Source organism: Bombina bombina, chromosome 7, assembly GCF_027579735.1.
Source record: "Bombina bombina isolate aBomBom1 chromosome 7, aBomBom1.pri, whole genome shotgun sequence".
Taxonomy (NCBI): Eukaryota; Metazoa; Chordata; class Amphibia; order Anura; family Bombinatoridae; genus Bombina; species Bombina bombina.
Window position 1 is genome coordinate 580398402 of NC_069505.1, and position 17096 is coordinate 580415497.

General features: G+C 41.0%; 1 protein-coding gene across 5 annotated transcripts in view; it reads left to right on the top strand.

Moving 5' to 3' along the window:
- Positions 1–17096, top strand: part of DDR1 (discoidin domain receptor tyrosine kinase 1) — a 136463-nt gene that overhangs the window by 82028 nt on the left and 37339 nt on the right. For all 5 annotated transcript variants that reach the window (XM_053722038.1, XM_053722040.1, XM_053722037.1 and 2 more), the window contains exons 4-10: positions 1321–1549; positions 1659–1806; positions 2950–3052; positions 3216–3402; positions 3576–3822; positions 5708–5857; positions 10616–10779. In XM_053722038.1, the coding sequence (XP_053578013.1) occupies positions 1321–1549; positions 1659–1806; positions 2950–3052; positions 3216–3402; positions 3576–3822; positions 5708–5857; positions 10616–10779 (1228 nt within the window). The remainder of the gene's footprint in view (positions 1–1320; positions 1550–1658; positions 1807–2949; positions 3053–3215; positions 3403–3575; positions 3823–5707; positions 5858–10615; positions 10780–17096) is intronic.

Genomic DNA, 17096 nt, shown 5'->3' on the forward strand with positions numbered 1-17096 from the left:
CTGACAATTTTCAGTTATGTCTATTTCCACTCCCATTGCGTCATGTGACAGCCATTAGCCAATCACAAATGCATTTACGTATACTCTGAATTCTTGCACATGCTCAGTAGGAGCTGGGGACTGAAAAAGTTTAAATATAAAAAGACTGTGCACATTTTGTTAATGGAAGTAAATTGGAAAGTTGTTTAAAATTGCTTCTCTATCCGAATCAATAAAGTTTAATTTTGACTTGAGTGTCCCTTTAACCCTACACAGTTCTGTGTAAGAAATGGTGCTATAATATCATGCTCTCGTGTATCAGTGCATTTTAGGATTGCTCCTTTAAAACCCTGAAAAGGGACATTTTTGTCTTGCTATAGAATAATATCAGCCAAGTGAAAAAGAAAAGTTGAAAACCAATGAACAACTTGTTTGCTGCCACATTTTTTCAATAGACAATCTTTATCCACCATTTGCCTCTTTTCAAACAGAGGCTTTTCTAGTGGATTACAGAAGTTTAGAAGAGGAATTTTTTTTTAACTAAATTGCAATATAAAGTTCTTCTTTGTGGAGCCCTGGACAAGACAATTTAATGGGGCCCTTATTCCCTCCCCCTATATGGCACATCCGTGTTACCTATGTATCAATAACACTGTATACTACACCTCCTGATACTATAAACAATTCTTCATACTTACATAGCATCTTCTCATACCCTCACATCTGACATTGAGGGGCACAAAGGGCAGGTCTATGTATTAGATTTTTTTTGGGGGGGCAGCATTCCTAATTTAAAGGGATGGTCAACACCAAAAATGGTATTGTTTAAAAAGATAGATAATCCCTTTATTACCCATTACACAGCTTTGCATAACCAACACTGTTATATTAATGTAAGTTTTACCTCTTGTGTATCTAAGCCTCTGCAGACTTCCCCCTTATCTCAGTTCTTTTGACAGACTTGCATTTTAGCCAATCAGTGATGACTCATAAATAACTACTCCACAGATGTGAGCACAATGTTTATGTATATAGCAAACATGAACAAACAGTACATGGTATTAGCTAATCACAGCCAGACAGTGAGATAAGAGGTGGACTGCAGAGTCTTAGACATCAGCCTATAAGCCTACCTAGGTTAAGCCTTTAAGAAAAAAATAAGAGAAAAAGGAAAATGTGATGATAAAAGTAAATAGAAAAGTTGTTTAAAATTACAAGCCCTATCTGAGTCATGAACGTTTAATTTGGACTTTACTATCCCTTTAATGCTAACCAGATCTTATCTCCTTTAAGGCCCTGTTGAACTGTAATTTGTTTTCCTCCTCTTTCTAAAATATTCAGGTTGGAAAGTAACGATGGAGATGGGGCGTGGTGCCCAGTGGGCCCGGTATATCCAAATAACGAGGATTATCTGCAGATAGACCTGAGGAAGCTGTATTTCCTGACCCTGGTGGGCACACAAGGCAGAGATGGTGGAGGGCTGGGAAAAGAATTTGCCCGGCACTACCAACTGCGCTACAGCCGTGATGGATACAAGTGGGCACATTGGAGGGATCGGTGGGGGAATGAGGTGAGAATGATAAGAGGTGATGGAAGTAATTGTCATGGAAATGTACCCTCTGTTGTAACAAGTAATAGCACAAATTCATGCCCTTGCGCCATCTTACTTTGCTACATAGGTTATTGCGGGTAATGAGAACACCCAGGATGTTGTGTTAAAGGACTTGGGACCTCCAATGATTGCCCGCTATGTTCGTTTCTACCCAATGGCTGACCGGGTGATGAGCGTCTGTCTACGGGTAGAATTGTATGGCTGTGTATGGCAAGGTGAGGTCCGAGGAACATTGACTACCTCATGGGGCGCATTGTCTTATCTCTGTCATTAACTCTGTGTCCTGGAACTTCCTCTGGTCACTGTCACTGGCTCTCTGTGTCCTGTAGCTCCTTCTGGTTTCTGTCATTGACTCTGTGTCCTAGAGAACTCTCTCTGGTGTTTGCCACCGACTCTGTTTTCTGAAGAGCTCCCTCTAGCGTCTGTTATTGACTTTATATGTCCAGGAACTCTCCCTGGTGTCTGTCACTCTATGTGTCCTAGAGCTCTTTCTGGTCTCTGTCACTGACTGTCTCTGTCCTGGAGCTCTCTCTGATCTCTGCCACTGACTCTCTGTATCCTGCAGCACTCTGTCTGATCTCTGCCATTGACTCTCTGTATCCTGCAGCACTCTCTCTGTTCTCTGTCACTCTCTGTATCTTTCAGCACTGTCTCTGGTGACTCTAACTGACTCTCTGTGTCCTTGAGTTCTCCCTCTGGTGTCTGTCACTGACTCTGTGTCCTTGAGAGTTCCTTTGGTGTCTGTTACTGACTCTGTGTCCTTGAGCTCTCCCTCTGGTCTCTGTCCCTGACTCTCTGTATCCTGCAGCACTCTCTCTGTTCTCTGTCACTCTCTGTATCTTTCAGCACTGTCTCTGGTGACTCTCACTGACTCTCTGTGTCCTTGAGGTCTCCCTCTGGTGTCTGTCACTGACTCTGTGTCCTTGAGAGTTCCTTTGGTGTCTGTTACTGACTCTGTGTCCTTGAGCTCTCCCTCTGGTCTCTGTCACTGACTCTCTGTATCCTGCAGCACTCTCTCTGTTCTCTGCCACTCTCTGTATCTTTAAGCACTGTCTCTGGTGACTCTCACTGACTCTCTGTGTCCTTGGGGTCTCCCTCTGGTGTCTGTCACTGACTCTGTGTCCTTGAGAGTTCCATTGGTGTCTGTTACTGACTCTGTGTCCTTGAGCTCTCCCTCTGGTCTCTGTCACTGACCCTCTGATCCTGCAGCACTCTATCTGGTGTCTCTCACAGTCTCTCTGTGTCCTTGAGGTCTCCCTCTGGTGTCTATTATGGACTCACTCCCTTTTGTGGTCTGTCACTATATCTGCTTAAGTTCTAACACTGACCCTTTATCACTCTTTACCTTTTCCACACAGATGGATTACGCTCTTACACCTCCCCTCCTGGTCATTGGATGAGTCTCCAATCAATGCTCATTAATCTTAATGACTCCACATACGACGGGTTTACAGTTGGAGGGTAAATAGACAAGCTAATACACCATAACATGTATACAGTACAGTGCACATGTGTACACAGCAGTGTCGGAATCCTCCTCCTCATTCACTCTACTTTACCCAGAGTCATACATGGAAAAGAGTAAAAGTAGCAATCTTTCCATTTATCATATGTGTCCTTGCAGATTGCAATACGGTGGTCTTGGGCAGCTGACTGATGGTGTAGTGGGGGCAGATGACTTCGAACAACATAAAGAACAAGGAGTCTGGCCTGGTTATGATTATGTTGGGTGGAATAACGAGAGTTTCCCCTCAGGATACCTAGAGATGGAGTTTGAATTTGATGCACTCAGGGCATTTATATATATGAGGGTTCGTATTTTTTGTCTTTCTATGTTTGTTCATCTATCCTTTGTCCAACAAAACTTTATCCCCCCTTTACATTTTTTCCTTTCCTCTTCTACTCATCCTCTTCCACTGCTCTTTTTAACTCCCACACCAGTCATTTCCGCACCCCTTTCCACTTTCTGCCATCTCTCCCCCAGGTTCACTGCAATAACATGGGTTCCCACGGGGTGCAAATATTCCGTCGGGTGGACTGCTACTTCAAGCGTTCCTTGCACACTCCATGGGATGATCAACCCATCAGTCTCCGCTTGGCCTTGGATGTCCGGGACCCTAGTGCTCGAACAGTTACTGTACCCTTAAACGGCAGAGTGGCGCGTATTCTACGTTGTCACTACTACTTCTCCAGCCAGTGGTTACTCTTCAGTGAGGTCTCCTTCCTATCTGGTTAGTTACATCCTCATTCTAAACTTTATACCTCTATCGCTTTTGATATATTTGCTCATAAATCGTTGTCTCTCTCTCTCTCTACATCTGTCTCCATCTTTAATGCTGTTTAACATAGAAACATAGAATTTGACGGTAGGTAAGAACCAAAACGCCCATCAAGTCTACCCATATTACGTTACTTATTTCTTAGGATAGCCTTATGCTTGTTCAAGGCATTTTTTTATTATTTCACTGTCCTTTTTTTTACCACCTCTATTGGAGGTTTATTCCATGAATCCACCACCCTTTTGTCATCCCTTTTATAAAGTAAATTGTTGTAATGCATTATTATTGCATTGTTGTTTGCATATAACTTTTTGTTTAACTCTACAAATGAGTTAGACAGTCTACACCAGAATGTTTATTGTTTTAAAAGATAGATAATCCCTTTATTACCCATTCCCTAGTTTTGCATAACCAACACAGTTATATTAATATACTTTTTACCTCTGTGATTACCCTGTATCTAAGCCTCTGCAGACTGCTCCTTATCTCAGTTATATTAATATACTTTTTACCTCTGTGATTACCCTGTATCTAAGCCTCTGCAGACTGCTCCTTATCTCAGTTATATTAATATACTTTTTACCTCTGTGATTACCTTGTATCTAAGCCTCTGCAGACTGCCCCCTTATTTCACGTCTTTTTACAGACTTGCATTTTAGCCAATCAGTGCATATGCCTAGGTAACTCCACGTGCGTGAGCACAGTGTTATCTATATGACTCACATGAACTAACGCCCTTTAGTGGTGAAAAACGGTCAAAATGCATTCAAAATAGAGGCGGCCTTCAAGGTCTAAGAAATTAGCATATGAACCTCATGGTTTAGCTTTAAACTAAGAATACCAAGAGAACAAAGCAAAATTGGTGATAAAAGTAAATTGGAACGGTGTTTAAAATTACATTCCCTATTTAAATCATGAAAGTTTATTTTGGACTAGACTGTCCCATTAAAGGAACATGAAACCCAAATGTTTTCTTTTATGATTCAGATAGAGAATATTTTAAATTTTAATTTTAAAAAACTTTCTCATTTACTTCTATTATCAAATTGTCTTTGTTCTATTGGTATCTTTTATTGAAAGGCAGGGGGTAATCTCAGGAGCATGCACGTGGGGAGCACTATATGGCAGCAGTTTTGCTAGAATGTTATCTATTTTCGAGAGCACTAGAGGGCAGCACTATTTCCTGTCATGAAGTGCTCCAGAGGCCTACCTAGGTATCTCTTCAACACAGAATATCATGGGAACAAAACAAATTTGATAGAAGTAAATTGGAAGCTTTTTTAAATTGTATGGTGTGTCTGGGTTTCATATCCAGAGCACCAGAGTAGCAATAAACTACTAGTGAGCCAATGACAAGATGCATATAGTATAGCTCCCGCAGTGCATTGCTGCTTCTGAGCCTACCTAGGTATGCATTTCAACAAGGGCTACCAAGAGAACAAAGTAAATCTGATATAATAATAATGTGATAATAAAAATTGCATAATATATCTGCATTCTATATCCATTCAAGTTTAACATTCATGCCCCTTTAATAGTTTTTGTGACCTTCATTCCCTTTAATATCTCCCAAATTTATCCCAGGTCTATAGGCCAAGCTTCCTTTTTGTTTCTATCTCTTAAGTATCTTGACCAGTACTCTTCTCTATATCTATAACACTATATATTCCCTTTCTCCCCAAATTTCTCTTTGAATAAAAAGTGGGCTATTTGGGAAAGAGGGGAAGGGTTCTAAACACAGTGATGATTGACAGTAACCTAAGCCAATGGGAGACTTTTCTGTATCAAAGTGCCAGTCAGTTAACACCATCATTGGTTCATTTTTTATGTACAATAGAGATACTGGACCTATCCAATCCAGAAGAACCAAGTCCAGTGCCCCTCCCAAGAGTGACTGTCGCTCCGCGGACCACTACATCATTACCTCAGAGTACTAGCCAAAAGGCAATAACTACAACGGCGAACAGTGACAGCCTGAGTGGGCAAGGTGAGTGTGTGAGACTAAGTAATAAATGAAGATGCTGACAAGATGTCAATGACAGCCCATTGGAAGGAACCTCTAAGACAGACATTCTCAAACTTGGCCCTCCAGAGGTTTTGGAACTACATTTCCCATGATGCTCAGCCAGCCTCAGCCAGTTCCAAAACCTCTGGAAGGCCAAGTTTTAAGATGTCTGCTCTAAGACCACATACACCACAATTAGACCATTAAGTACAATCAACAAATGCATAATAGAAATGCAATTCAATAGAATTTACTTTAAATTTCAAAGAAGAAATAATTTTGTTTTAACAAATGTCAATGTCTTCACTTTCCCCCTCCCCCTTTATCATGTGACAGCCATTAGCCAATCACAAATGCATTATGAAAGTATAGTCTGTGGATTCTTGCACATGCTCAGTATGAGCTGGTGCCTCAGAAAGTGTGCATATAAAAAGACTGCGTACATTTTTATAGTGGAAGTTAATTAGAAAGTTTTTTTTAAAATGGCATTTTCTACCTGAATCATGAAAGTTAAATTTTGACTTTAGTGTTTGTTTAAAGGGATAAGAAACCCAAATTATTTTTCCATGATTCAGACAGAGCAGTGATTTTTGTTCTAATTTACTTCTGTTATCAGTTTTTCTTTGTTCTCTTTGGTATCTTTTGTTGAAAAGCAGGGACATAAGCTTAGGAGCTGGCTGCTTTCTCGCGCACTATATGGCAGCAGTTTTGCAAGACTGTTATCCAATTGCAAGTGCACTAGATGGCAGCACTATTTCCTACCATGTAGTACTCCAGATGCTACCTAGGTATCTCTTCAGTAAAGAATAAAATGAGAACGAAGCAAATTTGATAATAGAAGTAAAATGGAAACTTTTTAAAAATTGGATTCTCTGTCTGAATTACAAATTTTTTGGGGGGGTTTCATATCCCTTATATCTAGTGCAGGGGTGCCAAACCCATTTGAGTCAAGGGCCATTTTCCATACAAGTGCAACTCACGTGGGCCCACACTACCTACATATCTTGTCATTGCTAAACAAAGCAGTGGCGTTTGCTATAACTATATGCATTTCAAAAGATTGTGTTTTGTAACTCTTAATTAAAGGGACATGAAACCCAATTTTTTTCTTTAATGATTCAGATAGAGAATATAATTTTAAACAACTTTCTAATTTACTTCTATTATCTAATTTGTTTAATTCTCTTGGTATACAGTAATTTGTTGAATGATCAGCAATGCACTAATGGTTTCTAACTGAACTCATGTGTGAGCCAATCACAATTGACATATATATTCAGCCACCAATCAACAACTAGAATCTAGGTTCTGTGCTGCTCCTGAGCTTGTCTAGATAAACATTTCAGCAAAGGATAACAAGAGAAGGATGCAAATTAATAAATAGAAGTTAATTGGAAAGTTGTTTAAAAATTGTATTCTCTATCTGAATCAAGAAAAAAAAATTTTTGGGTTGCATGTCCCTTTAACTTACTCTGGCTTGATGTAACGTGCTTTAATGGTTTTAGGAAGGTGACACACACACTTCATTGAGTTGCTCTCCCACAGAGTCCGTGCTATTTTTTTCTCTAGCAGCCCTGTTCCGGGCGCGCTCACAGTTTAGCATACGCATGCGCATAGTATAACATTTCCTCTGCATTATAAATAGTGGATCACAATGCTGACGACAAAGTGACCCACTGTTTATTTAGTGATAGACATATACCTGTTGTATATAATATAAAATAAATTCATATAAAATGTATATTTATAAAAAAAAAGTCTGTGATTTTAGTTAAAGAAAAAATTATGGAAAGGATGTGTGAAATCAGTGCTGCCATAGATAGTATGAACACAATAAAGAAGCACTTCATGTGTCAAATAAATCATTATGTATTTATCTGTGTTTGCCTTTTTCTTTTTAATAACAATGTTACACATTAAAGACTGGGGGGTTTTAACGTATGTGCATCCCTAACAGTAAGCGCACACGCTCTTTAAATAGTAAGCATATTATAATTATTATTTTTCATGGAGGTGGTGTGGGCCACACAAAATTAGGTTGAGGGCCGCATGAGGCCCGCGGGTCGCCAGTTTGACGCCCCTGATCTATTGAGTGAGTGAGGCTTGTCACAGTAAAACTATCAAATGTAACAGCTATTAATAATAATAGCTTCCTCCAGCTGCCTTTTGTTTTTGTGGTGTTGAACTGTTAACATTTGTCTCATGTTTACCACCTGATTCTTTATTTTTATGGGCAGTGCACGATTGTTTTTGTTTCCAATAGTGTCGCATATTGTGCATCTTCTTTGTTGCAACTTCTAAGATCACGTTAAAGGGACACTAAACACAAATTATAAACTACATGATTTTGAGCCTTTATATCTGAGAATAATTTTGCAATGAAAACTGCAGCTTTATTTGGTCAAATGAGTAAATTATTTTATGTTTATTCATTTCACTGATTTCCCTGTCCCCCAGAACAAAATAATTCCTGCTAACCAATCACTTATTTCCCTGTCCCCCAGAACAAAAGAATTCCTGCTAACCAATCACTGATTTCCCTGTCCCCCAGAACAAAATAACCCCTGCTAACCAATCACAAACTAGTATTCAGAAACTCTGTTTGCACATGTGCAGTTGAGAAAGACTGGGGAAGCTGTCCCTTATCTCTTCATATATAAAAACCCAATTTTTTTCTTTCATGATTTAGATAGAGAATACAATTTTAAACAACTTTCCAATTTACTTCTGTTATCAAATTTTCTTTGTTTTCTTGTTATCCTTTGTGGGAAAACTGGGATGTAAGCTCATGAGTGTGCACGTGTCTACAGCACACAATGGCAGCAGTTTTGCAACAATGTTATACATTTAGTAGTAGGACTAGATGGCTGCACTATTTCCTGTTACGTAGTGCTTCAGGCATGTGCACAATACCTACCTAGGTATCCCTTCAACAAAGAATAACAAGAGAATGAAGCAAATTTGATAATAGACGTGCATTTTTAAAAATTATATTCTCTAAGTAATGAAAACATTTTTTGGGGGTTTACTGTCCCTTTAAAGAGACATTATACACTCATTTTTTGTTTGCATAAATGTTTTGTAGATGATCTATTTATATAGCTCATAAAGTTGTTGTTTTTTAAAAATTTTTTATAGTTTTGCTTATTTTTAAATAACATTGCTCTGATTTTCAGACTCCTAACCAAGCCCCGAAGTTTTATGTGAATACTGCCAGCTACCTTCTCCAGCTTGCTCCTGTTTGTGTAAAGGGTCTTATCATATGCAAAAGAAGGGGGAGGGGAGGGGGGAGTGTCTTATTTCCCACTTGCAGTGGGCTTTCCAGCTACCTTTTCAACAGAGCTAAACTAAGAACTTCTAAATTGGTTTTTAAACAGTTTTATACTGGATTTTTATATCAGTATCTATGCATCTTATTCTTTATAGTAGTGTCTAACCAATTTAGAAGTTCTTATATAAAAATTAGTGTATACTGTCCCTTTAAGGTGGTTTAGCGCTAATTCAACTTAGTTACTATTGCAACAAAGAATGATTCTCCTAACATGATTGTCGATGCAAAACTGATAATCCACCTTTTACAAACATGTGACTGCTGAGAATCGTATGGGGGAGGGTGAAGTAAACAAAAGCTTACATAAATTGCCTAAAAGTATTAACCCAAACCTCCCTGGGAGAAAGTCAAACAAGCACAATTTTTAGATGTACAGGTATTTTACATAAAAAAAAAATAATGAATGTATATTTCTATAATGTTTCACTTGCAATAATGAAACATTTTATGCGTTGTTGAAATGTCAAGTTTAATGGGCTATGGGCCTATTACCCAGACAGCTCAGGAATTAACTCCCTGGGTTGTAGAGAACTGTACAGCTGTCTGTCAGTGTTTAGGGCTGTGGAGTTTACAGTGTGTTCCCTGTTCGGTCTGAAAGTGCGGTCCATTCCTGTGTTTTGTGTGTATATATATATATATATATATATATATATATATATATATATATATATATATATATATATATATATATATATATATATGCATAAATATACACCACACACACACACTAAGCTTGAGTGCAAAATCTAGTAAGCTTGAAGGGAGGGATAATCACATTTGCTGCTTATAAAGGGATTTTGCAAGGACCTAAAAATAGCCGTGCTTCAAGCAATGTAAGATGTTAGCACACGTATAACAATTCCTACAACTCGTACTCACATGTAATATAAGGGTGTAAAAGGATTTATATTGAGGGAGAGGAAATTAAGTTTTCCACAGTCTTTACAGTCAGACAATTATTATTTGCTAACTCGTGTCTACTTTTTGGACAACGAATATCCAGGCGCAGAGGGTCTATTCTTGCTTTGTATGGAGATGTCATATATAGCCCACATCTTTAAAGAAACTCACACCTAGTTAGACTTAAGAGCAGCACTGCATGCTGGGAGCTAGCTGGTGATTGGTGGCTGCCCAAATATGCCTTGTCATTGGCTCACCCAATGTGTGCAGCTAGCTCCCATTTGTGTAGCAATTTTGCACTCCACTTGTCATCTAGCCCCTAAGTACACAATACTTTTCTGTAGTCTGGTAATAAATTAACATAACAATCGAGTGTGAACATTTTAGGAATACATTAACACAATATTTGCTGAACTTGATTTTCTCTTGCGCTACCTCATTTTGTCAGTATTGTCTGTCTACTTTACTTTCTTTACAAGTTATTATCTCTTTATTTTTTTGAAAATTAGTGTTAGAGTCAGGAGCAGATATCAGAATAAACCAGCCCGTTGCCAAGGATGACAGCAGCGACACCTCCATTCTGATTGGCTGCCTGATGGTTATCATTTTACTGCTGCTGGTCGTAATTATCCTCATTCTGTGGCGGCAGAGGTGGAGGAGACTACTAGGAAAGGTGGGTGAAAGATCTGATTAGGAGGAGCAGGTGAGACTGTGGAAGGGATCAAGAGGATAATTAGCAACTTAGGGCAAATGTATTATATTATAGAGTGATCTGGGGACCAATGTCTGCCTTTCTTGTGGTTCTTTATGGGTAGTGACAGAAAAATAGACAAAGAGGTGAAGATAGAGACAGTTAGTGCTAGATTACGAGTGGAGCGTGCTAACTCTGCTAGAGGTAAGCTTTTTGCATGCATCCTATAGCACAAGTATTACAAGTTGAAGGTAAAACGTTTTCACTCAAGTGCTTACTGGACACGCCCAAAAAAGCAAAAATTAGAATATCGTGACCGTTAACGTATTCTATGCAGTGGGGGAAAAAACTAACACTCAACAAGTCATGCAAAACACGATTGTGTTTTCCAAAATGCACTAACTCAACATGAAAACATTAATATTTCACATTCCAATGTTCTTCACATAGAAGATTATCTTCTATTTATTCAGAAGAAAAAATAGACCTGGGGGAGTTGGAATAGGGAGTAAAGTACTAGAAGAAGAGGGCAGTAGAAGATAAAATAGACCTGGGGAGTTGAAATATGGAGTAGAGTACTGGAAAAAGAGGTCAGCAGAAGATAAAATAGACCTGGGGAAGTTGGAATAGGGAGTAAAGTACTGGGAGAAGAGGGCAGCAGAAGATAAAATAGACCTGGGGAATTGGAATAGGGAGTAAAGTACTGGGAGAAAAGGGCAGCAGAAGATACAATAGACCTGGGGGAGTTGGAATAGGGAGTAAAGTACTGGGAGAAGAGGGCAGCAGAAGATAACATAGACCTGGGGGTTGGAATAGGGAGTAAAGTACTGGGAGATGAGGGCAACAGAAGATAAACTAGACCTGGGGGAGTTGGAATAGGGAGTAAAGTACTGGGAGAAAAGGGCAGCAGAAGATAAAATAGACCTGGGGTGAGTTGGAATATGGAGTAAAGTACTGGGAGAAGAGGGCAGCAGAAGATAAAATAGACCTGGGGGAGTTGGAATAGGGAGTAAAGTACTGGGAGAAGAGGGCAGAAGAAGATACAATAGACCTGGGGTGAGTTGGAATATGGAGTAAAGTACTGATAAAAGAGGGCAGCAGAAGATAGAAAAGACCTGTGGGGGGGTTGGAATAGGTAGTAAAGTACTGGGAGAAGAGGGCATCAGAAGATAAAAAAGACCTGGGGAGTTGGAATAGGGAGTAAAGTACTGGGAGAAGAGGACAGCAGAAGATAAAATAGACCTGGGGGAGTTGGAATAGGAAGTAAAGTACTGGGAGAAGAGGGCAGCAGAAGATACAATAGACCTGGGGAGTTGGAATAGGGAGTAAAGTACTGGGAGAAGAGGGCAGCAGAAGATAAAATAGACCTGGGGGTTGGAATAGGGAGTAAAGTACTGGGAGAAGAGGGCAGCAGAAGATAAAATAGACCTGGGGGAGTTGGAATAGGGAGTAAAGTACTGGGAGACAAGAGCAGCAGAATGTAAAATAGACCTGGGGAGTTGGAATAGGGAGTAAAGTACTGGGTAAAGAGGGCAGCAGAAGATAAAATAGACCTGGGGGAGTTGGAATAGGAAGTAAAGTACTGGGAGAAGAGGGCAGCAGAAGATACAATAGACCTGGGGAGTTGGAATAGGGAGTAAAGTACTGGGAGAAGAGGGCAGCAGAAGATAAAATAGACCTGGGGGTTGGAATAGGGAGTAAAGTACTGGGAGAAGAGGGCAGCAGAAGATAAAATAGACCTGGGGGAGTTGGAATAGGGAGTAAAGTACTGGGAGACAAGAGCAGCAGAATGTAAAATAGACCTGGGGAGTTGGAATAGGGAGTAAAGTACTGGGTAAAGAGGGCAGCAGAAGATAAAATAGACCTGGGGGAGTTGGAATAGGAAGTCAAGTACTGGGAGAAGAGGGCAGCAGAAGATAAAATAGACCTGGGGGGTTGGAATAGGAAGTAAAGTACTCATAAAAGGGGGCAGCAGAAGATAAAATAGACCTGTGGGGGAGTTGGAATAGGAAGTAAAGTACTGGGAGAAGAGGGCAGCAGAAGATAAAATAGACTTGGGGAGTTGGAATAGGGAGTAAAGTACTGGGAGAAGAGGGCAGCAGAAGATAAAATAGACCTAGGGGACTTTGGAATAGGGAGTAAAGTACTGGGAGAAGAGGGCAGCAGAAGATAAAATAGACATGGGGGTGTTGGAATATGGAATAAAGTACTGGGAGAAGAGGGCAGCAGAAGATAAAATAGACCTGTAGGGGAGTTGGAATAGGAAGTAAAGTACCGGGAGAAGAGGGCAGCAGAAGATAAAATAGACCTGGGGTAGTTGGAATAGGGAGTAAAGTACTGGGAGAAGAGGGCAGCAGAAGATAAGAAATAGACCTGGGGGAGTTGGAATAGGGAGTAAAGTACTGGGAGAAGAGGGCAGCAGAAGATACAATAGACCTGGGGTGAGTTGGAATATGGAGTAAATTACTGATAAAAGAGGGCAGCAGAAGATAGAAAAGACCTGTGGGGGGGTTGGAATAGGTAGTAAAGTACTGGGAGAAGAGGGCAGCAGAAGATAAAAAAGACCTGGGGAGTTGGAATAGGGAGTAAAGTACTGGGAGAAGAGGACAGCATAAGATAAAATAGACCTGGGGGTGTTGGAATAGGAAGTAAAGTACTGGGAGAAGAGTGCAGCAGAAGATACAATAGACCTGGGGAGTTGGAATAGGGAGTAAAATACTGGGAGAAGAGGGCAGCAGAAGATAAAATAGACCTGGGGGTTGGAATAGGGAGTAAAGTACTGGGAGAAGAGGGCAGCAGAAGATAAAATAGACCTGGGGAAGTTGGAATAGGAAGTAAAGTACTGGGAGAAGAGGGCAGCAGAAGATAAAATAGACCTGGGGGGTTGGAATAGGAAGTAAAGTACTCATAAAAGGGGGCAGCAGAAGATAAAATAAACCTGTGGGGGAGTTGGAATAGGAAGTAAAGTACTGGGAGAAGAGGGCAGCAGAAGATAAAATAGACCTGGGGAGTTGGAATAGGGAGTAAAGTACTGGGAGAAGAGGGCAGCAGAAGATAAAATAGACCTGGGGGAATTGGAATATGGAATAAAGTACTGGGAGAAGAGGGCAGCAGAAGATAAAATAGACCTGTAAGGGAGTTGGAATAGGAAGTAAAGTACCGGGAGAAGAGGGCAGTAGAAGATAAAATAGACCTGGGGGAGTTGGAATAGGGAGTAAAGTACTGGGAGAAGAGGGCAGCAGAAGATAAGAAATAGACCCAGGGGAGTTGGAATAGAGAGTAAAGTACTGGGAGAAGATGGCAGCAGAAGATACAATAGACCTGGGGGGGGTTGGAATAGGGAGTAAAGTACTGGGAGACAAGGTCAGCAGAAGGTAAAATTAACCTGGGGGGGTTGGAATAAGGAGTAAAGTACTGGGAGAAGAGGGCAGCAGAAGATAAAATAGACCTGGGGGTTGGAATAGGTAGTAAACTACTGGGAGAAGAGGGCAGCAGAAGATAAAATAGACCTGGGGGAGTTGGAATAGGGAGTAAAGTACTGGGAGTAGAGGGCAGCAGAAGATAAAATAGACCTGAGGGGGGGGGGGGTTGGAATATGGAATAAAGTACTGGGAGAAGAGGGCAGCAGAAGATAAAATAGACCTGGGGGAGTTGGAATAGGGAGTAAAGTACTGGGAGATGAGGGCAGCAGAAGATAAAATGGACCTGGGGAGTTGGAATAGGGAGTAAAGTACCGGGATAAGAGGGTAGCAGAAGATAAAATAGACCTGGGGAGTTGGAATAGGAAGTAAAGTACTGGGAGAAGAGGGCAGCAGAAGATAAAATAGACCTGGGGAGTTGGAATAGGGAGTAAAGTACCGGGAGAAGAGGGCAGCAGAAGATAAAATAGACCTGCAGGGTTGGAATGAAGAGTAAAGTATTAGGAGAAGAGGGCAGCAGAAGATACAATAGACCTGGGGGAGTTGGAATAGGAAGTAAAGTACTGGGAGAAGAGGGCAGCAGAAGATACAATAGACCTGGGGGGTTGGAATATGGAGTAAAGTACTGGGTGAAGAGGGCAGCAGAAGATAAAATAGACCTGGGGGAGTTGGAATAGGGAGTAAAGTACTGGTAGAAGAGGACAGCAGAAGATAAAATAGACCTGAGGAGTTGGAATAGGAAGTAAAGTACTGGGAGAAGAGGGCAGCAGAAGATAAAATAGACCTTGGGGGAGTTGGAATAGAGAGTAAAGTACTGAGAGAAGATGGCAGCAGAAGATAAAATAGACCTGGAGAATTGGAATAGGGAGTAAAGTACTGAGAGAAGAGGGCAGCAGAAGATACAATAGACCTGGGGAGTTGGAATAGGGAGTAAAGTACCGGGATAAGAGGGCAGCAGAAGATAAAATAGACCTGGGGGGGGGTTGGAATATGGAATAAAGTACTGGGAGAAGAGGGCAGCAGAAGATAAAATAGACCTGGGGGAGTTGGAATAGGGAGTAAAGTACTGGGAGATGAGGGCAGCAGAAGATAAAATGGACCTGGGGAGTTGGAATAGGGAGTAAAGTACCGGGATAAGAGGGCAGCAGAAGATAAAATAGACCTGGGGAGTTGGAATAGGAAGTAAAGTACTGGGAGAAGAGGGCAGCAGAAGATAAAATAGACCTGGGGAGTTGGAATAGGGAGTAAAGTACCGGGAGAAGAGGGCAGCAGAAGATAAAATAGACCTGCAGGGTTGGAATAAAGAGTAAAGTACTAGGAGAAGAGGGCAGCAGAAGATACAATAGACCTGGGGGAGTTGGAATAGGAAGTAAAGTACTGGGAGAAGAGGGCAGCAGAAGATACAATAGACCTGGGGGGTTGGAATATGGAGTAAAGTACTGGGTGAAGAGGGCAGCAGAAGATAAAATAGACCTGGGGGAGTTGGAATAGGGAGTAAAGTACTGGTAGAAGAGGACAGCAGAAGATAAAATAGACCTGAGGAGTTGGAATAGGAAGTAAAGTACTGGGAGAAGAGGGCAGCAGAAGATAAAATAGACCTTGGGGGAGTTGGAATAGAGAGTAAAGTACTGAGAGAAGATGGCAGCAGAAGATAAAATAGACCTGGAGAATTGGAATAGGGAGTAAAGTACTGAGAGAAGAGGGCAGCAGAAGATACAATAGACCTGATGAATTGGAATAGGGTGTAAAGTATGTGAGAAGAGGGTACCAGAAGATAAAATAGACCGGGGGGGGGGGTATTTTGGAATAGGGAGTAAAGAACTGGGAGAAGATGGCAGCAGAAGATAAAATAGACATGGGGAATTGGAATAGGGAGTAAAGTACTGAGAGAAGAGGGCAGCAGAAGATACAATAGACCTGAGGAATTGGAATAGGGAGTAAAGTATGTGAGAAGAGGGTACCAGAAGATAAAATAGACCTGGGGGGCTGGGGTGGTATTTTGGAATAGAGAGTAGAGTACTGGGAGAAGATGGCAGCAGAAGATAAAATAGACCTGGGGAGTTGGAATAGGGAGTAAAGTACTGGGTGAAGAGGGCAGCAGAAGATAAAATAGACCTGGGGGGTTGGAATAGGGAGTAAAATACTGGGAGAAGAGGGCAGCAGAAGATAAAATAGACCTGGGGGGTTGGAATAGGGAGTAAAGTACTAGGAGAAGAGGGCAGCAGATGATGAAATAGACCGGGGGGGTTGAAATATGGAGTAAAGTACTGGGAGAAGAGGGCAGCAGAAGATAACATAGACCTGGGGGTTGGAATAGGGAGTAAAGTACTGGGAGAAGAGGGCAGCAGATGATGAAATAGACCGGGGGGGGTTGGAATATGGAGTAAAGTACTGGGAGAAGAGGGCAGCAGAAGATAACATAGACATTGGGGAGTTGGAATATGGAGTAAAGTACTGGGAGAAGATGGCAGCAGAAGATAAAATAGACCTGGGGGAGTTGGAATAGGGAGTAAAGTACTGGGAGAAGAGGGCAGCAGAAGATAAAATAGACCAGGGGAATTGGAATATGGAGTAAAGTATGGGAGAAGAGGGTACAAGAAGAAAAAATAGACCTGGGGAGTTGGAATAGGGAGTAAAGTACTGGGAGACGATGGTAGCAGAAGATAAAATAGACCTGGGGGGTTGGAATAGGGAGTAAAGTACTGGAAGAATAGAAAGGGACAGCAGAAGAGAAAAATAAGTTGGAGTTGGGAGTCAAGTACTGGAGGAAGAGAAGGTAACTGCAGAAGAGAAAAGAGATCTGAGAGGGAATTTGAATGAAGAGTAAAATATTGGAAGAATTAAAGGGACATGAAACACATATTTTTTCTTTCATGATTT